At 37.1% G+C, this 27,200-nt stretch overlaps 2 protein-coding genes across 2 annotated transcripts in view; one reads left to right on the top strand and one right to left on the bottom strand.

Annotated features, from left to right (window-relative positions):
• The window catches only part of LOC108669658 (phosphoserine phosphatase-like), a 20,008-nt gene extending 8,294 nt beyond the window's left edge, over positions 1 to 11,714 (top strand). The window contains exons 2-6 of the mRNA XM_018157055.2: positions 5,018 to 5,159; positions 5,588 to 5,722; positions 6,651 to 6,796; positions 7,687 to 7,848; positions 8,542 to 11,714. Of these exons, the coding sequence (XP_018012544.1) occupies positions 5,018 to 5,159; positions 5,588 to 5,722; positions 6,651 to 6,796; positions 7,687 to 7,848; positions 8,542 to 8,642 (686 nt within the window). The 3' untranslated portion in view covers positions 8,643 to 11,714. The remainder of the gene's footprint in view (positions 1 to 5,017; positions 5,160 to 5,587; positions 5,723 to 6,650; positions 6,797 to 7,686; positions 7,849 to 8,541) is intronic.
• A 1,631-nt stretch (positions 11,715 to 13,345) lies between these two features.
• LOC108669656 lies at positions 13,346 to 26,781 on the bottom strand. The gene is made up of 8 exons (XM_018157051.2): positions 26,604 to 26,781; positions 26,297 to 26,393; positions 21,226 to 21,326; positions 19,788 to 19,845; positions 19,332 to 19,498; positions 18,179 to 18,275; positions 17,309 to 17,538; positions 13,346 to 16,414 (listed from the first exon to the last, which is right to left on the bottom strand). The coding sequence occupies exons 1-8, from the start codon at positions 26,727 to 26,729 to the stop codon at positions 16,268 to 16,270; spliced, it is 1,023 nt and encodes a 340-aa protein (XP_018012540.1). The 5' UTR covers positions 26,730 to 26,781; the 3' UTR covers positions 13,346 to 16,267.
• Positions 26,782 to 27,200: the final 419 nt, after the last annotated feature.

Raw genomic sequence — 27,200 nt, 5'->3', positions numbered from 1 at the left:
GCCATGTGACTGCCATGTGACTGCCATGTGACTGCCTTGTGACTTCCATGTGACTGCCATGTGACTGCCATGTGACTTCCATGTGACCGCCATGTGACCGCCATGTGACTGCCATGTGACTGCCATGTGACTGCCATGTGACTCCCATGTGACTGCCAAGTGACTCCCATGTGACTTCCATGTGACTGCCATGTGACTGCCATGTGACTCCCATGTGACTTCTGTCTGACATACGGCGAGGATGGCTCGAAAATAGAACTCTTCTTCTTGTGAAATATTATAGCCAACAATTCAAAATGATCGCTTGTTCGAACTGTTAACTACGCTAGTCATGCTAAACATGTTATGGCTGAAGTAAAATGCTTCATTCATCCCAGCTAATACTTTTAAGGTCTTAATGATTTTGAAAGACATATCTGAGAGGCATGATATTAGGATAATGAATGGTGGCATGAATGTTCGTGATGCATGATGAGTATGAATGTTCTTGATGAATAACGAACATAAATGTTCGTGATGAATAGCGAGCATGAATGTTCGTGATNCAGTCACCATAAACTAGACACCTAGGCGTGACAGCAGTCACCATAAACTAGACACCTAGGCGTGACAGCAGTCACCATAAACTAGACATCTAGGCGTGACAGAAGCCACCATAATAATATGTTAATTATGTGAATAATAATCTGTCAATATCATGTGAATTTCTGTCATTTATTCGAATTTTCATTAATGATGATTTAATGATTTGTCTGCTCTAACCATTATTCTATCATCACTCACTATTTTATTCCAGATTTTGCTCAAATTAATTTCCTTTTGCCTTCATCCTAACTCTTATTTTTAGCCGAATAACCGTTGAATGCATTAGAAGAGAAATACGATACTGAATAGAAATGTATTCATATATGGTTGAGAGAATTAATAAAATGAATAGAATACATAATGTACTTATAAGCCAAACGTATGAATGAATTCCACTACAATGAATGAGTTCTAATCTACCTATTCAATCTAATGATTTTAGGATCGAGTTTTTATCAGAGTTTTTGATGAAGTTTTTTGTGGCCCGACCACCTGATGAAACCATAACCTAGCGGTGGTCAGCTGCTGTTTTTTGCACGTACTTCCCTGTAATTTTTATTGCATTTTGCCTATACCATTTATTACCTCACTTATATTTGCCCCTTTTTTAATTTTATATGTAAAGTAATCATTGTGGTTCGCTCGAGCCTGTTTACCAAATGACATGCCTTTGTTCTTCATCTTAATCATCTATTGTTAAGTAAACTCAGTTACATTTTTTATGACGTTTTGGTAAAATGCTTCATAAATGTGAATTATGTCATTATGTTGAACTTCATTTCCACATTCATGTTTAACACGTTGACTACGATTGCTTCATCTTGTACTATTATTTCATTTTTTTGTACTGTCTTTCAGGGTTGCCAGACGGTCATTTTTTCCGGACAAATCCCGTGATTAAGTTTTTCTCAATTGCGTTGGCCGGCTAAAATTTATGATAGGGGTACTTCCGAATTAAATTTTAACTACTGCAAAAATAAAATAAAGGGAATTTTTATAGCGGAACCTACAAATAAATTAGTATATATTGAGTAATAGGCCTTTTTTGGCCTTTTTTTCTCGGATTTGGCCAATTTTAGGCAACCTGAATTATGTACCACTACGTCCTGGAGAAATACATTTCGTGGTAGTCAACGGAGTCAACGTGTTAACCAATTTGCTTGGCAGCTACTTGTACATGTTTTATTTCATAATGAAAAATAACAGCTCAGAAAAGTTATTCATGCAGGAATTCGATCGAACTTTTACCAACGAAATTCGCAGTGCGTGGCTATGAATATTTATTTATCCATCAATTTTTGTTCATTACGTATTCAGGTGTTAAGCTCAATATAATTTTAACCCCCTTTCAATTTGATTTAATTTTAGACTGAGCATTGCGATATATAAAGCCAAATAATACTCACAGTATAGGAATATACGGCTTAATATTTCTATATAATAAGGTTAATGTTACTATAATATAATGACTGTAATTTGCGTTTTTATAATACATGAAAATAATCCCCGTGCAATGCCAGTTGCTGACGCGACAAGCGTCTAGGTAGGCCTATAGGCCGCGCTATATCTTCACGACTAGGCCTATACCGACCATGTGTACTGCGAGTGCCCAATAATTCTGCCTATAAATATACATACAACTATGTACATGATAGTACGTATATGATCATTAGTCTACTTGAATAGCAAGTTTTCATTGATGATACACTAGATTTAAGCGGTGTTTTCTTTGTTTCTGTATTTTTGGTATATGTATATAGTAGCTCCATATGTATATGAAGATCTAGTATGTATTGTAAAAAGACTATAATATCTATCGCTAAAAGCTATGGGAATATCCAGTACTTGTAAAATTTTTTTGACTTTTATATGTTAAATATAACGTTTGCGTTAAATGTAGTAATGAGGAAGGAGAAATTCACATTTTCTACGTTCTTTTCATAATTTTTTATAAATATATTAATCGAAGTAGGTACTAATTTCGACTGATTGCAAGAAGTGATATAGTGAGTCTAGACTGAGGGCAAGAAGTGATATAGTGAGTCTAGACTGAGGGCAAGAAGTGATATAGTGAGTCTAGACCGAGAGCAAGAAGTGATATAGTGAGGCTAGACTGACAGTGTGTACTGTACACGTTCATAGCCACTTCATGCATGATCAATGCACATGTATACTTATGAATGCCTGTGTGTGTATGCATACGAACACGTGTGAATGTCTGTTTCTGTGTATGTCTGTCTTCCTGTGTGAGTATCTGCGTATCAACATATGTGCGTTTCTGTTTGCATGTGCGTGTTTAGTGTGTGTGTATGTGTGCATGTGTGCGTGTGAACGTATAATTATGCCCAGGTCTACACTCTCGCCGCCGGTGTGCGAAATTACGAGCTCGTCCATACATGGCAACATCATGCGCACACTGCATGATATGCGCCCCTCGCTCCCTCTTACCCCCTACACCCCTCACCCCTCCCCTTATCCCCTGTAACTCCCCTCACCCCTCCCCTCACCCCTTCTAACTCCCCCTCACCCCTCCCCTCGTTCCCTCTTCTAACCCATCATCGCATCATCCGATTTTATCTATATATAAATTGACTAGTTTTTCGAAAAAAAAAAAGAAAAAAATTTAAGGTGAGTTAGAAATATTTCAAGTTGAAATATTTTAGCACCTGTTGGTGCAGTCATCACTCACCACCTGTTGGTGCAGCAGTCATCACTCACCACCTGTTGGTGCAGTCATCACTCACCACCTGTTGGTGCAGTCATCACTCACCACCTGTTGGTGTCCTGTTGACTTTCTATTTACGCGCCGTTTTTTTTGGCTCAGTTGCACATGCTTTAGTCATGCGTCATCCTTATTATTTTATAATCTTTTCATTCACTTCGTTTCATGCCGCGTCATTTCACTTATTCAAGTTTTTTAATATATTCATCCTGTGGTTTATTCTGATATTTTTTTAGATTTATCCTCCGATTTTTTTCGTGGTGAAACGGTCGTATTATTATTTTTATTTCTCATGGACGCGCGCACTTTCGTTTTGGCGCGAGCAGCTGCATACGTCGGCGACCTTCAGGGTGGTACATTCGGGGTACAGTCAGGGTACAGTCAGGGTACATTCATAGTACATTCAGGGTACTGTCAGGTTATATTCTAGGTGCATCCGTGCTACATTGGGTGTACATTATTGAGTTATATTCGAGGTACATTCGTGGTACTTGCGGGAAACATTCGTGGTGTACTCGTAATACATTCGTGGTACATTCTCTTTTTATTATGTGTTCATTCGTTGTAAGTTCGTGTAAATTTTGAGTACGTTTGGAGTTCACTCATGGCACATTCGAGATACATTTTGGGTGTATACAATCATTGTAAATTCAAAGTGCACATGTATTACTTGTGTGTTACATTCGTGGTTTATTCGGCGCACAAATACTCGTGAAGAATTCATTCAGGGTACACATATTCATGCCTCAATTCATAGCTCATACTTTCTTGGCACTGTCGTGGACACGAAAATTCATGCTTGACACTCAAGGCACATACAATACATTTCAGTTTTTCCCAACCCATACTATATATTTTAAGCCCAACACTCTGAATGTTTTTAGTTTTTTTTTAAATTTCTTGAACTGAATTCCCACTGCAACCTAGAACACCCGCGGTGATGGGGAGAACTTAATCCAATTTGAACCAAAATGCGAAATAAATTATTTTAGAATTGTAAATTACAATTAAAAAGATTCTCTGGTTTATTGTTGCTCGTGCCATAGAATTGAGGCGATATGGCGAGAACGCTTCTTGAGCAATGTTGGGTTCAAATGCTAGTTAGAAATTGAAAATTTTTTATATAGGCCTAAAATTTACTGTACTTTGCGAGATGACACACATTAAGTTGTTAATTTATAAGCCTAATTTAATTGATACACGTTTATATATACATCTAGATTTAACTAATTAATCTGAAAAATTATTACGCTGCTTAGCACCTAGCCAAGGACGGTCATGTGATGCTATAAGCGCCTTGCCAAGGACGGTCATGCGATGCTTAGCGCCTTGCCAAGGACGGTCATGCGATGCTTAGCGCCTTGCCAAGGACGGTCATGCGATGTAAAATTTACAGACGCGGCAGCTTCTGATTTGGATTACCAGAACCTGGGGCGACTCTAAATTTCGTTAGGGACATGAATTTTTTTGTATGCTCCTGCGTGAATAAAGAATAAAGAATCTGCCGAAATCGACGCCAGGTCAAACATCAAATTCCTGGTGAAGCTTTGGTGGAAGAACAGCCAAATCATTGACTCTCTCGAATAAGTTTATGGTAAAAATGCCGCAAAAACTCATCAACCTACAAATGGATAATATCCATCAACCTACAAACAATAATATGGTAAGTTGCAAGTATAATAATTATTCACTGTCTTCTTACCCTCGCAGGCGACATGAGCACGGCAGAGACGCTGGAGGCGTGGCGGGCGGCGGACGCAGTTTGTTTCGACGTGGACAGCACCGTCATCACCGACGAGGGGCTTGACGAGCTGGCAAACTTCTGCGGCAAGGGCGACATCGTCCAGAAGATGTGGGTGATGAATGTCCCTGTGAATGCAATGACAAGTATATTCATTATATTCAGTGTCTGCTTGAGAGTATACATTTACTGTCTACAGTAGAAAAGAATTCAGCCGAAAATGTACTGGGTGATGAATGTCTCTTGTGAATGCAATGACAAGTATATTCATTATATTCAGTGCCTGCTTGACAGTATACATTCACTGTCTACAGTAGAAAAAACTTGAGCCGTAAATTTCCACTAAATTGCACACAGTTTTTTAAACACATGAAACTGTATCTCGATATTGCCGACCGATTAAGAATCGACTACATGCCAATAGCTGACTCCATTATAATATATTATATTTTATTGTACTATGTTATCTTATATTACATTATAACATATTATATTATACTATATTATACTGTATCATATAATATTATATTATATTACAGCACGCAAGAAGCCATGCGCGGTGGAGTGGAGTTCAGAGAGGCGCTACGCGCGCGCCTGAACCTCCTGCGTCCTGAGAAGGACATCGTGCAGAAGTTCATCCGTGCTCACCCACCATCACTCACCCCCGGCATCAAGTGAGTCATGGGTGAATATGGACATCACCCATACATATATACTCACCCCCGGCATCAAGTGAGTCACGGGTGAATATGGACATCACCCATACATATATACTCACCCCCAGCATCAAGTGAGTCATGGGTGAATATGGACATCACCCATACATATATACTCACCCCCGGCATCAAGTGAGTTGTGGATGAATCTTGGCATCACCCACCTTCACCCACCCCGGCATCAAGTGAGTGATGAGTGGCGGGTACACAAAACTTCACCCACCAAGTTATCACTCACCCCTTCTCACCCTCGGCAGCAAGTGAGTGATGGGTGACTGATGCAAGCGATGTGTTTTTTTTGTACAATTACAATAGGTTGAGTGTGTACTTTTTGCGGCACGTGAATAAGTGAGGGTAGCACGTGAATAAGTGAGGGTAGCACGTGAATAAGTGAGGGTAGCACGTGAGGCACGTGAATAAGTGAGGGTAGCACGTGAATAAGTGAGGGTAGCACGTGAATAAGTGAGGGTAGCACGTGAATAAGTGAGGGTAGCACGTGAGGCAAGTTTCATATAATTTAAACCTTTTTGCATGGATCAGAATTCAGATCTTGAACTGTATGAGTGATATGCGCGGTGCTTTAATTATATATACATGATATGTTTCGCTAACCTCTTGGCTCGAAGTGGTACCATTTACTGTGAGATGAAAACTTACAATGGCATGAGATTGTATTTAGTTATATTTAAATGAATATGTTTGGCGCATTTTCTCATTTATGGAAAAAATGCACTATTGTTCTCGCCTTATCCATTCGTCTGTCTGTCTGTCCGTCCGTCCGTGATTTCGCGTTTTCGTCGACGAGAAAATGCGCTCTCTGTCACTCACTGCAGTGAGTACTGAGTTATATTTTTTACTATATAAATAATAAGGCATCCCCCCACAGAGAACTAGTGTCGGAGCTGCAGTCGCGGGAGACGGACGTGTACCTCGTCTCCGGCGGGTTCATGTCGCTCATTTCCCCCGTCGCAGAAAAACTCGGCATCCCGCGAGAAAATGTAATCGCCAATAGACTACAGTTCTATTTTGATGGTAAGTATGTATTTTTAATTAATTGGTGTCTATTTATTATAGAGATTCTTTTTTTTATATTCATTATGTTCATTATTTATATTCATTATTCATTCATTTTTATATTCATTTTGTATTCATTATCTTCTCTTTATTGCATGAATTCATAGATCGTTCTTTTCTTGCGCCATGTGGATGGTAATTCACTCTTTTATTCACTTATTAATAGTTTGAAATTAATGAACTAGTTGTTGAAACCTTATTAAGCCGTTAGCAACGTATGTTGTATCAGTTCGTAATTTTTTTTCGGTACCACAGTATTCATGAACTCCTGCATCATCACGGCATTGCCATAGAAACATTGTACAAAAAGTGGCAAATTTTAACCCGACTTAATTACGTCACAATAATGTCTTATGCTGCAAGTACATAGTTCGTCTCAATAATAATGTATATTTCAATAATATCGAACATATTAGTAATATCGGATGTGTCCCTAATATCGCATGCCTCAATATTAAAGTATGTCCTAATAATATCCGGCATGTATCCCTAATATCCCTTATGGCTCACTAATATCCAGCATCTATCCCTAATATCCCGTATGGCTCACTAATATCCAGCATGTATCCCTAATATCCACTAATATCCCTAATATCCACTAATATCCCTAATATCCACTAATATCCCTAATGTCCACTAATATCCCTAATATCCACTAATATCTCTAATATCCACTAATATCCCTAATATCCAATAATATCCTTAATATCCACTAATATCCCTAATATCCACTAATATCCCTAATATTCACTAATATCCCTAATATCCACTAATATCCCTAATGTCCACTAATATCCCTAATATCCCCTAATACCACTAATATCCAGTAATATCCACTATCCACGCAGGTCAGTACGCAGGCTTCGACGAGTCTCAGCCGACGAGCAGGTCTGGAGGCAAGGCGGAGGTGGTGGCAGCGCTGCTGCGTAAGCATGGCTACGAGTGTCTTGTGATGGTCGGTGATGGCATGACGGACATGGAGGCCTGTCCGCCTGCCCATGCCTTCATTGGTGAGTGTCCTCTGTCCTTTTGTTTGCCTCATAATTCGAATAGTGAAAACTTTCCATCGCGCCTCAATAATAATAAAAATATATAACTCAGTACTCAATGCAGTGAGTGACAGAGAGCGCATTTTCTCGTCAACGAAAGCGTGAAGTCATGGACGGACGGGCGGACGGACGGACGGACAGACGGACGGAAATGACGAGTACAATTGGGAATTTTTTCCATAAATGAGCATATGCGCTCAAAACAGTTTTAGCGTTCATTAGGCCGTAGGTCTGTCGCCGATTTTTAACATTGCAGAAAATTCACAGCTTGTTGCGGTCTCGAACACGCAAATAACTGCGATAATTTTTGCTTTGCTTAACCGCCCGGCCTCCTCGCCGAATCTAACTAGAAAATATCGCAGGTAGCTGGGATCGAACCCGCATCTCAATACGTGTTTACCCTACTCTAATCTTATTACTCATACATATAGTCAATATTCTTCCTCATTTATTTTTGAATATGAACAATAATATTTTATAAAAACTTTGAATGTAAGTAATTAAAATTTGATAATGATCACGATGATGCAGTTTGTGAAAACTTGGAATGGGAAAATTTGATACTAAACACGATGATACATTTTGTAAACACGCGGAATGGGAAAATTTAATACGTATCACGATGATACATTTTGAAACTTATTTCTTGTACAGGTTTTGGGGGAAACGTTGAGCGCGAAGCAGTGAAGGAAAAAGCACCGCTTTACGTCACGAGCTTCCACTGGCTGCGTCAACGTCTGAATGAGAAGCACTGATATCTTATCGCGTGTTCGGTGGTTAGTTTTATCGTGAGGATTTGGTTGTAATTTCTTGGTTGTAAGTTCCTACCGACGCACGAATCGTTTACCATCACGTGTTATTTTATATATTGAGCATTAAATAATATTTGAATATTGTTATTCAAACTTTTTATTGCCGTGTGTTTCATTACCGTATTGCACAAAAAAGATTGAATTCATATGTGATTTGCATTAATGAAGCAAGTGTGGTCAAATAATTATATTCACAACCTCACAATCCAAATGTCTCTTCCATGTTTCTAAGTTATAGTGATTAGAACATTAAACAATTTTAAACATTATTATTTACTAGCTTTATATATGCATGTTCTTCTACAATTTTTAGTATTGTCATCTTCAATTCTAATTATTGACTCTTTTGAAATTTTATTTTAGTTTAGCGCTCGATTTAAATACTTCTTCATTAATGTTTTGATTATTTCAATATTAAATATAGGTTTTTACTTCGAATAATTTATACGTAACATTTTTGTTCAATAATTTACAAGAAACTGCGCCAAGCAGATACTGCCAGTCTACTATGGTGACAAATGTAAAATTTTATTTAATTTGCAATGAAAACCATGATTCCATGAAAACCATGTCTCTCAACGCATAAGCGAACGCTTGCATCGAATATAAGATTTACGTATATCCTTATATATCCTACGTGTCTGTATTAATACAGATGTAGCAATACTCAGTGCTGCTGTGGTATCAATACAGATGCAGCAATACTCAGAGCTGCTGTGGTATCAATACAGATGTGGCAATACTCAGAGCTGCTGTGGTATCAATACAGATGTAGCAATACTCAGTGCTGCTGTGGTATCAATACAGATGTGGCGATACTCAGAGCTGCTGTGGTATCAATACAGATGTGGCAATACTCGGAGCTGCTGTGGTATCAATACAGATGTGGCAATACTCAGAGCTGCTGTGGTATCAATACAGATGTGGCAATACTCAGAGCTGCTGTGGTATCAATACAGATGTGGCAATACTCTTCACTTCGGTGGTATCAATGTAGATGCAGCAATACTCAGCACTTCGCTAGTATCAATACAACTGTAGCAATACTAAGCATATATGTGAAGAACCCAACAATGCTAAGCTCGTTCATTCATACTTAAATAGAAATGCTGTTTATGTATGTCTCTTGTATGCACGTAACTCTAGACATAATGATAACAATGATGATGTATATGCTGCCTTTTTGTTGGTTAAAATAGTTTTTCACCATTCATTTTATATATAGTTATTTTATTGTCCAGTGCGTTTATAATTTAGGCATTCGGGGATTTAGTAACGATTTGTTATATTTTTTTCTAATACTTGCTAAACATTTCATGGCATCGGTATTATATATCAATTGCTTTATTAATATCTTTTCACGCGTACATGTTGCATCTAAATTTCTGCCACTTATTTTCGGGTGTGTTACGTCGTCATTTATTCTTTAAATGTAATTTTTAAGTGATTTATCTCAATGAAGCTTTTTTGAAAGCCGAAAAACTGCAGTTTTTCGATCCGACTCAGTGTGGCTTGGGTGTTCTAAGGTGTCTGATGGGAATCTTTGTTGGAATGTTTGTTAGTTTTTCGTCAGAAGTTCTATAGATTGTAAGAATTAGCTGTGATACAATACAAAATACAATTTTTTACCTGTTTGTACACAACAGTTATAGGCCCATTGTAATGATCGCTCTCTGATCCCCGTTAAATTTTCAAGTCAGCCATGAGCTTTTCCCTCATGGCTGAAGGCGTGAGGTAGGTCTGAAAATTTAGCAAATTTCTGCTCATTAGATCAGAAATTTAGCTCCGTGTAATATCTGTATATTTGTGTCTAATTTAGAACCTTACCTCGTGCAATGCAATTTAAACTTAATCTCTATGTTTTCTAACTTCAATTAAACTCTTGGCAATATTTCAGAGTAGCTGCGCTCTCTATATTATTTTGATTTCATTGAATGAATAAATTTTATGCTGCATATAATCGATGAGATTACAAGATACCTGAATAATATCCGCCTTCGTATGTCTAAACAGCGATGTGAATAGAAAAGTATTTTTGTAGGTAAACCATGTCGATAACATTTACAACTTTTTTCCAAGTTTGATTCGCCAAAAGTATTCTTGTAAACCCTGCAGGCAACGTTTACAATTTTTTTCTAAATTTGATTCGCGTTGACATAATTTCAATTAACACTTCACATTTGCACAATTTTTAACGTAAATTCACTTGTAAGCTTTTAATCTTTTAAATTTGTCGTCCCAAGAAGCAGTTGGAAACGAGTTTTCTACTTTTCATGTGAACAGTATGAGCGTTAATAGGTAGAAGCTTTTTGTAATTAAACTAAATGACTTGTAGTATTAATCCAGATTAATTTTAATTTTCTGTAAGAAAGCTTTATTAATTTTAGATCATTCTAGGTTTAATTAAGATAATAGCGTATTTTTGCAAAATAGTATCTCGTCAATTTTTCAACATTACAATGTTTTTCTCTTTTAAAACTATGGTTCCTAGTATATTAGTATAGAAATAATTAACGTTCAATTATTAGCCATTCACGATTTATGCATTGGAATGAAGCTTATACACTATGCATTGCGTTGAGTTGGTCACGTCAAGCGTGTTCTTCAAAAATCCCAGTATAATCATAAAAAGATTTTTAGTCCCACAAATTGGTTTCCTCACTCTGTGATGATTTGAAAATTTTTTTTACCGTTTTCTTTCACAGGCTACCGAATCGAACAATTGGGAAATTGCCCATTTATTAAACTCGTTTACTTGCAAGCAAATCAAGACTCATCTCAGAGGTAAATTTTTTTCTGCAATTTAACTCGTTTTCACTAATCGTAGGTTTATATTTTTTACTATTACTAAATTATTACAAGTGTTTGCTTCTGTTACTGAATATATGCTGTAAAATCTTTTAAAGTTTTCTACGAATACCGTCTTTAGAAAACGTGGACATCGTCTGCTGACGGGCACAACATGCTATACACGAGTCAACTTGACCAAGTATAGATTTGATTGTTACTCGGTAACCGTGCATTTATTTAATCCCTGAATTACATCCTTACTTTAGCCATGTCAAGATTGCTCTGAGAACACGCATAACTGTGAAAAAGATTGGAAACGTAGTTTCCACCCGAATCAGTACTGGAGCTTGTTTTGGGTGAAAGAAAATACTCTATGCAATGTCTCCAACAAACCCTGTCCGGTTTTAACCCTCTACCTCCTGACACGAGTAAGAGTAACCGAACCAATATTGTCACAAATCTACTTCCCAAAAAGACTAAGTTGCTAGTGAGCGCAAAATGACTTGCACTGATGGTTGCCGGCACGTGCGACAACTTTAAAATGTTCTCTGTTGCGTACAAACGTCCTCAGGTTGCTACACTCAATAGTTTACGTATAATTTGCCGCCACGTACGACAACTTTAAAATGTTCTCTGTTGCGTACAAACGTCCTCAGGTTGCTACACTCAGTAGTTTACGTATAATTTCAGTTGAAAGTTATGTTCCCGGAGAGTGACAACCGGCGGTTGAGGGTTAAAATAGAAGCAGGAAGCGAGCCTGCCTTCAGAAATAAGAGCAGAGTCAGCACACTAAGGTATGGTGGATGCCGCTATCACTGAAATGAGGAATGGTTAAGAATGTAACGCGTTTGAGAGCTCGAGAGCGCCTGCTATTGCGATGCTAGTTTCGACAGAATCGACACTTCTCCGAACTCACATGCCAACTCGCGCTACTTGACCGATCACTACTCCTTCAAAAATGAAATAATCTCCTTGAAAATATTTTGAGTGTGCCGAAGAGCCTATACGGCCTACTACATATATTACATTATAATATTAAGGCTCCACATACCGAGGAAAATAAGGCCTCCAGATAATTTTTCATTTAAATGAAGTAAAATCGAAATCTTCATCAAACACCAGATTTAATTGGAACGAATACGCGTTAGACATAAGCTTCAACATAGAAGTGAATCATTTAGTAAGGCCGGATAATATTGGAATAATTTTTGAATTGCAGACGCTTTGATTATTGTCACCGTCACAGCGGTTGGATGCCATAGCGCGGTTAGGTGGTAAATAACAGACTGATTTTCAAGCTAAACCCACACAACAATGATGAGCAGCATGTCACTACGTCTACTTAACCCTCTACCGCCATATGTCAGTCTCAGCGAACATAACTTTCAACTTAACTTATACGTAAACTATTGAGTGTCGCAACATGAAGAAGTTTGCACGCAACAGAGAACATTTTAAAGTTGTCGTACGTGGCGGCAACCATCAGTGCAAGTCATTTTGCGCTCACTAGATCGTATCCTTTTTGGGAAGTAGGCTTGCGACAATATTTCTCCGGTTACTCGTGTCAGGCGATAGAGGGTTAAGCAAGTTAGTTAGTTTAGTGGCCAAATGATTACCAGCGCTTCAGCTATTTAGCTATCTCGCACCGAAAGTCAAGATGAACATCACCATAGAGGTGGAAGGTCTCAATTATTACTCGACGCGCCGATGTTTAAGTCTCCAGAAAGACGATGTTGCAAAACCCTCCAACCAACCTGAACAACATCTACGCTAAATCTTTCATGTTGAGACGCATCGCAAAAAATCACGTACGGTGAATAGCTTAATTCAAATCAAATTAGGAGAAAAATACGACGTTAAAGTAAAGATATATAATATGAAGACCAATAAATGTATAAGCCATCACGCAGAATATAAGATACAAACTGAACCTAGAAACATCTTAAAGGGATTCCATGATAAAGAGAAATGCCAAAAGGGCATTTACCGGACTATGGAAATTTTCTACGTTGGTAGAGAAATCCGAAAATATTTCTTACCTTTAAAATCATCAGGCTGAAAATTGTCACAAATACTAAATTTACGTACATTTCTCTGGGAAGTTGATAGTTAATGTTCAATTAACACTTAATAAGCATCAGGTTATACGAAGAAACAAGTCGAGGTACAGAAACTACCGTAGGCTAGTCGCCATGTACACATAAATCTCAAATAAATTCTGTTTCATAATAACAAAAGCATTACTTTTACGTCCATAAAGTTGGATTTATTTCAAAGTCAGTAGGAAATTGCCTGGTTCTAGTCTCATAAAGGAATTACTTTGTCAAAGATTAAATGAATCTCGCTTCGATACCAGAATAATGGGGCAGTTAATGTAATGAGAAAAAAAAAGAAATCTCACATAATACAGATAATATTCCCCAGCTCAGATGCTATGATCTTTAATCCATGTTATACCATATCGGCAGATAAGCTCTAACTGGCAATTTGTTACAATTGGTTATATGACAAACCAATTGGCTCTGTATAAAGGTAAGAATTTCAACGTAACGATAGAACGTCAATAACGTTTAAAGCCAAATAGGAATGTTAAACATAAAGAAAACTGCGCCATAAGATATCGCAAGCAAAACACAATGATATAGAACATAAGGAGATAACTGAAAGTAAAGCGTGGCTAGAGATAACAGTGGCACATAATGGCTGATAATAAAATAAAATACAAGATAATATTGATCTCTTGGGCACAACGTGCAACATACTGCGCAGAGCACATTTCCTACATAATTAATTTAGAGTTTCAAATATTTAAATGAAAAAGAGGATTTGTGTGGGGGAAAAAGTTCAGAATGAGCGACACATCATCGAGAAAATTAATTTGAAAGTGAGAGCGAGAAGTACGTGACGACAGAAAAATTTATTTGAAAATGTCAATATTAATCAACTCGGAATGAACACAGCAATGAAAACTAAGAGCCATACATAAATGTTTGAGAGCCGACAGTGCAGGCACGATAAGGAGGGTAATGTAAAAAATACAGAACCATTTCCCCTAAAAAATTCGAACTAAAAGTAAACTTGGGGAATACGATAGTGATAAAAAAAGTCTCGTTAAAACAGGCAAATTCCTTAAAAACCTATTCTGTGTAAAGACAATTCCTCGGAATAAAATAAGCATTAAATCACTACTGACTACTGAAAACTATTGCTGTCCTCTAATACAGACAAGCAGCATTTAACTAATTAAACGTGGAAGACTGTATATAAAATACGACACCTCATCCTCGATTGCAGCTATTCTGAGCAGAGCAAAAAGAAACTACGATCGGAAATCCTCATTTTAATCGAAACTTCAACAAATACTCCAAATTTAATAGCCATAAAATAAGTTTGAACTAGAACACGGATCAAAACGGTTTTTGGTCTCACCGTTTATCAGATGTAAACGAAACCCAATATTTTTACGTTTTTTGCATGTAAATGGAAGCCAATGAGACTCACTGAGGTCCAGGAACAAGTCGCTACGAACACGCGCGGATTGACAACAGAGAGAACGGTTAACAGACGAGAGATTTTGAGGAAAGCGAATCACTGATATTGATAAATCAACTAGCGATATCATTGATCACCGTCATTATTGATCATCTTCAAGACACACAAGATAATCTGCCTGCTAACAAATGATCGCAAAGTGAATCTAAAGCAAAGCGACAATAGAAGCAAAAGGAGCGAGCATATCATTCTTAATAAGGCACTAGAAACGAGGCACACGCCCAACACAAGAGGCATCATTTCAATTTCTTCATTACGTTTCATATCCCGTGCAGTTACCCGCGCACGTAAATAAATTTATGAGCTTCAGTTACTTTTCTGCTGCGTTTATGGATGAAGATATAAACTTTAAATTATTCAATTCAAATGCATCAAATGCTCTTCACAGCCCAGAATGTACCTTGCACATTTCAATATTTCAACGTTCTGAATCATTTACGAGCCTTCTTTAACTTCTCATGGCTTATCTCTCATTCACTTCCAATTTTGATAATGAACTAAACATTTTGACCGTTACTTCCCCAACTTGAAATAACTTCAGTTGCTGGTTGACAACAAAAATCAAACATGAACGATTCTGCATCCTGAAAATCTCAGATGCTGCAATACTATAGAAAATTTTTCAGAGAGAAAACTGAAATAATTTGCATTTATTCAGCGAGATTTGTATAAAAGCACAAATTTTGAAGTTAAACAGAAGAAATCAGACGAGGAATCAGAAAACCATTTCTAGACACAACCTCGGGGCGTGACACTCCTCGGATGCGTATCACACAAACTCAAACACTCACGACGCAAGTGTCTGTGTAGGCCACAACACACGTGTCTGTGTAGGCCACAACACACGTGTCTGTGTAGGACACAACACACAGAAGAAACATTCACACGTTATCTGCACAAGGCATCACGAACACAAACCTTATCACGATTGGAACACATCAGAACTAAGTGTGTCGGATCGCGGTCAAGCCAGATAACTCATCACATCACACTACATAGTACACATACGGCATGTAACATGTAAATGGATATTACACATCACACAAAACAGACGGCAGCACACATCACACAAAACAGACGGCAGCACACATCACACAAAACAGACGGCAGCACACATCGCACAAAACAGACGGCAGCACACATCACACAAAACAGACGGCAGCACACATCACACAAAACAGACAGCAGCACACATGACCCTACACAGACGACACAGGCGCCATACATCACACAGAGGCGTGAGTGAGCGCAAAGTCGTGCTTCTGAGGCAGCGGAGGAGCCTGGCATTCATCCTCCAGAAGGCAGAGCTTCGTCAGGTCCTCGGGGCGGACCAGCTTCAGAGGCTCCACCTGCAGGGCCGTCGCCAGGTTCGCCTGCAATCAACATTATATTATTAAATTATATTAAATTAGTTATTCAACATTATATTAATAGTGATTATAGTTATTCAACATTATATTAAAATAGTGATGATTCTCAGCAGATTCATAAATTATCGAGCAGAGAAGATCGCGTCAACTGAAAACTTCTATTACATGAAAATTTCGTAGGATATGTTCTAAGAACTTTATTAATTGAAACAAATATATCCAATACATTTTTTTCAGACATACTCAAGGAGAATGGGATTTTTATCTGAAGAAGATCAAGGCTGATGATTAACAGAATACGTGTAACAACAGGAACTTCCAACACTACAGGCTTGGTTTCTGTTTCAACCCCAAAGATGTCCATCTATATCCATCACACAATGAAGGCATCAAATCGGCGATTTTTATTAGCCTAGGATAAAATTAAACTCACAATTCCCCAACACAGACATTGGTTTGAAGACATAGACCTATGATCCCTGCTGTATAATTCCCTGAGGACAGACATTGAAATGAACAGCTTGGACATCCGTGTTCCGAGCAGTAATTTTAGTATTATATTATAATATATGTTTGGTTAAGAATAATGTCTGTTAAATTAAGAACTTCCTTCGACTTTAATATCTCAAGCTTTCTGATAAAAGGTACAATAGTGAGGTCAACAAGTCTTAAAATTTGTCCAAATGGAAGGTTAAGTAAATCCGGCGACGCGTTTCGCTCATCACTGAGCATTTTCAGGCAATAAATTGAAGCATCATTGTCAAGAACTAACAGCTTTAGCTTCCTTGCGTCGCTGGTGTCTGGCGACAGCAAGGCAGTACCTAGCTGAGGGCGAGCAGTAATATAGCATATAATATACTATAGGTATAGGCTGAAGCATCATTGTCAAGAACTAACGGCTTTAGCTTCCTTGCGTCGCTGGTGTCTGGCGACAGCAAGGCAGTAGCTGAGGGCGAGAAGGGAGAGCGCGATGGCAGCCAGCAGCAGGAGGAGGTGCAGGAGGTAGGCGAAGTGGCTGCTGCTCTGCAGGGACACGCGGCTCACGCCTTCTGCAGCAGCTGCTTCAGAGTCCTCCACTTGTCGGCTTTGGAATGGGTTCAGGCTATCCAAGTTCCACGAGCTAATTTCTGCACACGGCAATAAATTTTAGCCTAAAGTTTTTTATTAAAATAACTAAGGGTTTTCAGGTTAAGAGGAACATATATAATAAATAGTTTTCCTGATCAATTGATTTACCAGGTTTACAGTAAAAAACAATGGATTCTAGCTGAAAAAGCTGAAATTAGGAATTAATATTTCTTAATTAGAAATAATGAATTACACATATATTCTACAATATTTCGAACATTGTCGAAGCATTATCATAGGACAGGAAATTCAGCATCAAAATTCACTGTGCAGCTGATTGCAATAACTTCAAGTATATTAAATATCTTGCCTGCTAATAGTAATATTTAATTCAATTACATACCGAACAAGTTCATGTCAGTGGACAGAAGGCTGAGAAAAATTTACTGGTCAATAGCAATCAATTGATAAATATATTTAAAAATATACGTTTATTAGTCAAGACTAAATAAGATATAAGCTTATTGGTTATTGGTCAGGTCTAAATAAGATACAAATTTATTGGTTATTGGTCAAGTCTAAATAAGATACAAGTTTATTGAGTAAGTTTAAATACATACAAGTTTATTAAGCAAGCCTAAATAAGATACAAGTAAATTAAGTATGTCTAAATAACAATGACACGATGGTTGAGCTGACCATTAGAGGTGTCGTCGAGAGGCTTGAGGTTGAAGCTGGAGTCTTCAGCAGACTGTCCCACGTCCTCACCGCCGTGGGGCGCCATCTCGATGATCATCTGAGGGTGTAGACCAGTTAGGGCTGAGGTGCAGCAACACCTTCGATGGTTCATGTTGAATTGTTGATATAGATGATAGTTCAGCTTTAATTGTTGATACAGTTGATGATAGTTCATCTTTAATTGTTGCTATTGTTGATGACGGTTAATCTTCAATTGTTGATATAGTTGATGATAGTTCATCTTTAATTGCTGATATAGTTCATGATAGTTAAGCTTTAATTGTTGATAAAGTTGATGATAGTTAAGCTTCAATTGTTGATATAATTGATGATAGTACATTTTTAATGAGCCTCAACATAATTGTTGATATTGTTGATGATAGTTCATATTTAATTGTTGATATTGTTGACGATAGTTCATCTATAATTGCTGATATAATTGATGATAGTTCATTTCTTAATGAGCCTCAACAATCAACAAAACGGTTCAGTTATATCTGTATAGAACTGGTCTTTGGTTGCACTATCATTATTTTGATTTTACACCTGAATTTCATTGTTGAACTGGAGTGAAAAATAGATGAACACACCTGTGGAAGAAAATATTCCTTGGAAAATTATGGGGGATACTATTACTAGAATTTCATCCATCATTTCCTTGCAACAATCACTTGGACTACTGAATAATGGATTATTGATAGTTTGAACCACATTGATGCCGGACATTCTATCACAATAAATCTCTGGCTAACAACTGGCAAGCATAATCATTTACCAACAGCAAACATGACTAAGCATTTCAATGAATTAAGCTAAGACGGCATCTCCTCTCTGTGGGACAGTCCCGTGCAGGCAGCGGCGTTCCTGGCCTCCCTCCCTGCCCTTGTCATCTCCCCCCTCTTCTGGTGTCCCTCCCTCGGCCTCCACCAGAGCCTCCCCCTCCCCTCGTGTGACGATAGCGCAACAAATAACAGCAACAAGACGGTTTACTCACCTCAGGTTGTGATTCAACAAGACGGTTTACTCACTTCAGGTTGTGATTCAACAAGACAGTTTACTCACCTCATTCAACAAGACAGTTTACTCACCTCATTCAACAAGACAGTTTACTCACCTCAGGCTGAGATTCAACAGCAATGACAGTCTTGTCATCTCGCAGGAAGTAAGTGAGCATAGACTGCTTCAGGATGTGGATGGACCCGATGACCTGCGACACAACTCTCCGCACTTGCAGGATCGGAGTCATCAGGTGCAGCTGCAAACCTTCACCTTCTACATTTCCTGGTGGTGCATGCATTTAATGCAAGGTAAATAGCCAAGCTTTATTTGGTATCAAAAGCTTTGAGTTTATAATATTGTAATGCAATTTGAGCAATCAGTGCACATCTGAATAAGATATACTACGGTATTACTGAGACACACTGGTTCATGAAATTTTTAGTGTAAACTAAAGCAGGAGTAGCATGAGAATAATCCCCATGATATTCATCAAGGCACAAGATCATTAGCAGCCATATTGCAGGAAATTAAGTAAAATGCTAACACTAAGAGGAGGTATACAAGGACTAACCCTCTGCAGCTGAGACATCCTCACCAGACTCCGCTGAAGCTTGTGGTTTAGGGTCCACCTGTGTGAATTTAAATTTACAGCAGTTAAATGAACATTCAAATATAAATGCTTTCTTGATAATCTATTGTGTAATGGGATGACTTGGACCAGTCTAATTGACCTCAAATGGGGCGACTTGGACCAGTCTAATTGATCCCAAATGGGATAACTTAGACCGAATCGTATCATAATTAAAAACCCCATGTTATCATATAACCTATGCTTTGCAAGGGTTACTAAAATATATTAATGCTTTCTATTTATTTTCCAGGTTACTTTTTGTTGGTGCCTATTAACCAGTGAATTTACCAGCTATATGCCGTATCTACCTACCTACAATAGACTATACAATAAGACAGCTAAGATCCGCAAGTGCCGTAATGACTCCCACACCTACAGGAACTATACAGGGCGTGAAGTAGATAAGAGGTGTAGATTTAACGAGACAAGAAAACAAGTATAACCAAAGCTGTCAAACAGTGTGGCATAGGCAAGTCTGTTTTTTTTTTCAACAGAGTGCATGGAAATTATGTTATGGAGCCTGGGGCCAAACTGTTTTTGTTTTGAGTGCACAGGAGGAGAGCATTGCTGACAAAAATTTGTGCAGTGTTGTGATTATAACTGCACTCTCCAGCCTATGCACCTAACGATTACTATTGTCAAAAGCTACCTAAATGAGCAAGGCAAGCTGCCTCTATATTTTCAATGAACCTTTCAGGACCCAACTGGGCTTCTGCCTTCAAATATTAGCAAATGATAATAAAAGATCAAGAGCAGATGTGAGGGAGCAAACTCTGAGGGAGTACCATCCAAGACTGGCAGTGAAGATAGAAGACACTCCACCTACCCATATTCTTCAACTATATACCATATTTAACTAAGGTTGGTCCAAAGTCTTCCCCCAAGGCAGGTTGACAGTATACAGTATTGTGGAGATTGGTACAGGGCAGTTCTAGCCTAGTGGGAAACTAGATTCTCTTCCATACTGACCCACAGTGAAGAATCCTTAAATTGAGAATATTTGGTAATATTTGACTGTTAAGCATCCACATAGAATAATCCTCCATTGTATAAGTTATTTAATCTAACTGGAAGTATAGCCTTCAAGAACAGACTAGACAAAGCTATGCAGGAGCATATTTTCAGTCTTGAATTGCCTAGCAAATTACAGACCAGGCCAATAAGTCCAGCAGCTATCTCAATCAATCGTCAGTTATGGAAAGATCGGGTTCCAAAGGCCGGATCCCTTGTGAATCAAATCATGAGAAGTTCAAGAATTGGCAACAGGCCACGGGCCTATTTCTTCAGTGCCGACACTTCTATTTTATAGCATCTAATAAAGCAGAAGAATTAAATTTTTTCAACTGCAATGTCCTGGAAACTTAGAGATGATCCTCACCAGGTTAGGAGAAGGTTTCTTGGAGAGCAAGAACTCCTGGCCACAGCCTTCATCACACGAGTTGAAGTTGTCATTGTCTAGGTCATAAGCCTCTTCACAAGCTGCACAATGAAAAATATTTAACAGAAAATATGAAATTTCTTCTTATATGAATAGTTTTCATGAAAATGCTTTTTAAAAAATAAGTGCAATGCAATCATATAGACTAGGATTGTAAAACAGACACTTGACCTCATAAAAATTGTAGGAAAATGTGAAGTTCTTTCTCAAGTCATCTCTAATTCTGCATTAAATGGGAGGGAAATTTTATATACTATTATATTTATACTAGATCCAGAGCCATTTAATAGATCCGATTCAAGACAAGTAAAGTAGGAAAGTTCCAAATGCAGTTAGAGATTTGCAGTTTGGGACCTGTTGATTCAATGCTTTGATTAAGAAATATAAGTGAGGTTTAATTAGGAGTAAATTGTCATGTTTTGAATAAGAGTGAGGTTTAATTGGGGATAAATTATCAAGTTTTGAGTTAAGAGTGAGGTTTAATTAGGGAAAAATTATCATGTTTTGAATTAAGAGTGCGGTTTAATTAGGGATAAATTATCAGGTTTTGAAATTACTCTCATTTCTTGTTTCTGTAACAGTATTGTAACTTAGGATGTGCCTCAATTTCTGCCAGTTTAATTCTAAACATAAAACTGTTTCATTTGACTCTCATATACCTACTACATTTGCCATAATAACTTCCTACTGAGCTTTAACAAAAATGTACTGTAATTATTTATCATCTCAAGCCAGAAATACCGTCAAATGGGGTAATAAGGGACGGGCGGGGCAATAAGGGACAGTCCTCCAACATTTCCTAGAAATGCTGGAGGACTGTCCTGCTCCAACTGAAAACATTTTGTAGAAATGTTGTAGCAGGTAAACTAATTAAAATATTGCAAAACAGAAAATAGTGGCATAAAGTTCAACAATTTTCCTATCTATGTAGCATAAAGCAAGTTAAGAAGTCATACATTAGTACCTCTAAAAAATCCTTGAAAAAGAGTGTGAAATGTGAAAGGTCTGTAGCAAATAAAAAATATTCATCGTATTAAAAAAATTTACTTACATAGAAGTTGCACAAATGTGTTGGCTTAAAAATGTGATTGACAGAATTAGCACATCTCATTCCAGAAAAAAATGGCAGCCATTTCTGCACGACGGGGCAATAAGGGGCACCCCCCCCCCGGGTAATAAGGGACACCCCTAAAACGTATCTACAGTAGAGCCTTGGTTAGCAAAGGCTCCAGTTAACAAAAAAAAATCAATTACAACAAAATTTTTTTATTACATTTACCTAGCTCAGCAAAAAAATTTCACTTGACAAAAAATTAGTGCATCATTGGTCATCACAAAACCGTGCATAGAATGTCATAAATAGAATTGTTCACCAGGCAAAGTAATTAACCTTAACTAAGATTTTTTTCTTAAAAAATATGATGGTTGTCACTAAAATATTCCTTTGTGTTTCAGGTACCGTAAACTGGGGTAACTTAGACTCCCGGGGTAACTTAGACCACTTTTTTTTTTAACAAAAACCCCCAAAATTCAAAAACTATCTGACATAGAAAAATTCTGTCAATGGGCATTAAAGGCCTAATACTGAGGCTACGTAACACAATAGAAAGATTTAAAAAGTTTGCATATCTAATAGGTTAAAAAATTAAAAATGTGACCCACGAAAAAAAGTTATTATTCAAAGCCTGTCAGAGTACCCCCTCCAATTTTTTTATTATTTGGCAAAATAACTCCAGGTTTTGATGCATTGTAGTACAACTCTTCTAGTTACATATGCAACAAACAAATTTTAGGAAAGTCTCATAGTTTGCAAATGGGAGGCGCTGCCCCCCAATGGGGGAACTTAGACCACCTAATGTCAGCCCTGACGGGGTAACATAGACCGGCTTGGAAATTAATTTAAAATTACCATATATAACATTTCACGTTTGATACACCTATTAATGTTTTTTCTTTAGGTTTCAGACTCTACAGAGTCTTATATATGGTAATTTTAACTTAATTTCCAAGCCGGTCTATGTTAACCCTGTCAGGGCTGCCATTAGGTGGTCAGAGTTCCCCCGATCAGGGGAACTTAGACCACCTGGGGGGCGGGACCCCCCATTTGCAAACTATGAAACTTTCCTCAAATTTGTCATTTGCATATGTAACTAGAAGAGTTCTACTACAATGCACCAAAATCTGGAGTTATTTGGAGTTATTTTACCAAAAAGTATAATAGATTTTACCACACAGTCTAAGATACCCCCAGAGCTGGGGTAAAAAAGACCAATTTTTTTTTAAATTACATCAAAACTGTGAGAGGCAGGAGCCAGCAATTTATGGTGAGTAAAGCTAGAGTATAGACCTGTATTTTGCATGTTTCAATTTAAGTTTAACTTATATAGAAAAAAAAAACGGCATAATTTAAAAAAAAAGTGGTCGAAGTTACCCCAGTTTACGGTATGTTCCTTACAATCTTTTTTTGTTATAGTGAGTTCACTTGATTAAAATGGTACAAAATTACAAGCCATCCAGTAAGCTTACTTACAGAAGAAATGCTACACGACTGCTGACATGAAGCTTGCAGCGGACAATGTTGTTGTCAATGCTCAATGGCATATTTATGGATTTGGTAATATCACATCAATAATACGGTAATGTATGGATGAGGTAATATCGTATCAATAAAGGAAAAACTAGTAAAAATCACAAAGTGTCATTTATTCTACATCTGCATTATCTACAAAGGATGAGGAGGACTTCAGATTACTGTTAGTAATGGATGAGCACACTCTGCATGCTTCAAAAGTTTTAAAATTTAGTTTTATTTCAAATGTCCCTCATTACCCTGCTCGTAGGCTTTTATTTTGCGTCTGGCATCTTACGAATATCATATGGAATTTTGTCAAAGATGCCATACAATAGCCCTTGCAAATACCTTTAAAATGAGCCCAAACTTGTTTATGAAATGTTACATGGTAAGAAGTTAATAAGGAAAAACGCTCAAAACCAGTATGCGTCAGATATTAATGCAATAGGATTGCTCAAGTTATTATCAAAATAAATGAATGAAACTATTACAAATTCAAACATCCCAAACATTTTTTATTGCACTATTGGTTAGAGTCAGTCAAAGCAGTTAACTTACATCAAGAAACTTTAATAAATACAGAAATGTTATCACATGCTGAATTCCTTCTCAAGTTCAGACAGCAAGTGAGGCTTGCAAGCTTTCCATCAAGCCATTGTGAAATTAATTCAGCATTCATGGACAATATCAGGTCACATCACATTCAATAGACCATACAGACAGTATCAGTACCATACAAACTGAAATCTGCCCCTCATTTAATTGTTATTTCTCAATCATCTGCAGCAATTTTAATGAACTATGGTCTGTATCAATCATTTGCCTTCAATCACTTATCACATCACGTATAAATTGCATTTGTTTGAGAAGTAAAATTGTTGAACAAGTGGCTTAAATGTGTACTTTCATTAAAAATTAAATGAAAAATAATTCATCTAGGAAAAATGTTGATGCACCAAAATGAGTATTGCAGTATTGCTCATATAGCTATAGTTCTGGCTGGAAAAGTAGTGTTTATAAATGTATAATAAGTATACATTTATAATGTATACAGAATAATAGGAATGTTTATATGTATAAACAAATGATATTGGCTGATAATATTTTGTTGGGACTTTAAAAACTGTACAATTGATTCAAATAAACCCAAAGCTTGGCAAATAAGTTTGAAACTCACAATTGTTTTCCATGCCTTGTAAATGCTAAATGGATTCTTGTCATACAATATGAACTCATAACAGGAAATATTTGCACAGCTGAAAATTTTCTATATTTCAAATCCTAAAATAGATTCAATAATACTGAAATAATATTGATATTAACACACATTTGGAATTGGAGCTATATCATTTTATTAAAAAGTGGTAGTTTATAAATATTCAACCAAAATATAGATTTGTGTGCTCTGTTTTGAACATTATACTTCTTGCTAGAACTTAGTCATTTGTTTCACTAGTAGAAAGCATAATAATATTCTAACTTTTTCCTGCAATCCAATTTTTAAAGTCTTCAAGGTCAAACAATAAAGTTGAATAAAATAATTTGCAGTATTTCATGCATTTCTAATGGAACAATTGATATATAGCTAATTTATCCATTCATCTATAATGAATGTAAAGGCTACACAAATTGAAGAAAATCCCTTAAACCTTGAATATTGGGCATAATTTCCCAAAAATTGCTTGTGAAAATGATTGAGTTGACTTTTATGGCATTATGGAAATTGGGCAGAACTGCAGAAGTTACCAGTGCAATGAAGGAGAGGAAAACAGATGTTTGTGGTAAATTTCACCCAATTTCATTGACCTTGCCTATTCCTAATTTACTTCATAAAAAAGAGAAAAACAGCCAATTTTGCCTACAAATTTAAACAAATTGCCCAAAACTTGGGTTTTTGACAGCAAATAAAGGAGTTTTTGACAGCAAATATAGGAAAAATGTGCCTGATATTGTAATTTCTTTCACATAAGATTTCACAATTTTACATCTTTGAAAAAATTTGTAGTTTTTAATGAATTTGTTTTGAAGAAATTATGGTAGGGCTATTAGTAGTTGGTAATTGTTATTGTTAGCAATCAGGACTTTCGTCTCCATTCATGGCTCATGGATGGTGGCATTTGCCATTTGCCTGAATTCTGACATCCCAGTTTGGCCAGTAACAGGTTCAGAAGATTAAGAAAATATTTAATCCATTTTAAGACCTGCAATATCCCAATCTTAATGAAAATTAGCTATGTGATTTTGGAATTGAAACAGAAAATTAAGATTAAAAGTAGGAGCTTTCAAATTTGGACTTGACAGGAATCACAGGATGTTGAGTTGAGATAATCAAATAAATTTTTTTACTGACATGTTAGTAGTGATAAACTGATTTATTGAACTTCCACAAAAGTAAACATTAATCAGGTTGAATTAACAGTTGTTACATTAGCTACTCACAGTTCTTGCACAAGCTGCGAACATCTCCAGTAGGTTGCAGGAACTTGGAAATTGCGTAGAAGCGGCAGCCACGAGCGCAGCTGTTTGCCGAGAGCACCTGTTGCAAATGCAAGATGAGTAAACGAAAACGGTAATGAGGACAATAAATGACTTAAATCGTTAACGTAACTCAAACAGGTAAAAATTATTTTGATAGAGTTAGTACCTAGACAAGTAATTCTCGGCAGTAAACTGTAAAGCAAAACGAAAGGTCGTCGACGTCCATGGATCAACAATTTCACTAACTTTTTCATGGTGTAATACTTACAGTCGAAGTTTCTTTGCAGTAGAATTCACAATTTTTGTCATTTTCTAATGACGAAGGCTGTTCATCAAATGCCAAAGCGGCAGAGATAGTCGCGACGAATAATATTTTAAGAATGACGGACGCCATCTTCTTTCACTATCAGCTGGGAAACACTGTACGACCACAGTCAGAGTCAGACTACGAATGAGTGCCACAATCTACCTGCCTTCGTAGACAACAAATATCTGTGACAAATAAGTTTTTGAAATTTTTTCCTATTTCATTGAACGTAACGAACTATTGTCAATGATTAATTATTGAACATAAATTCCTTATAGTCATATAATTACATTTTTTATACGATAACAATAATTTTCCCGAACTTTTAACGGTAAACAGTTATATAAATATAACGGCATACGAGACAAACATGTTGGGGCATCAATACCAGCTCGGCGTCTCTTTACCACGTTATTGCCTTATTGGATAACAAATTCTGATGATATTTGTATCATCATAGCAAGATTCGGTGTCAGACCCAATTAATATAAATAAGCCAGACAAATTGTCATGCAGAATTCCATCTATCCATCTTCTGCTCTCCTGCCTATAGTTTAT

The sequence above is a fragment of the Hyalella azteca genome, unplaced genomic scaffold (assembly GCF_000764305.2).
Source record: "Hyalella azteca isolate HAZT.00-mixed unplaced genomic scaffold, Hazt_2.0.2 contig963, whole genome shotgun sequence".
NCBI lineage: Eukaryota > Metazoa > Arthropoda > Malacostraca > Amphipoda > Hyalellidae > Hyalella > Hyalella azteca.
The sequence above is the reverse complement of the archived record's forward strand: the minus strand, read 5'-3'. Positions and strand labels throughout refer to the sequence as shown.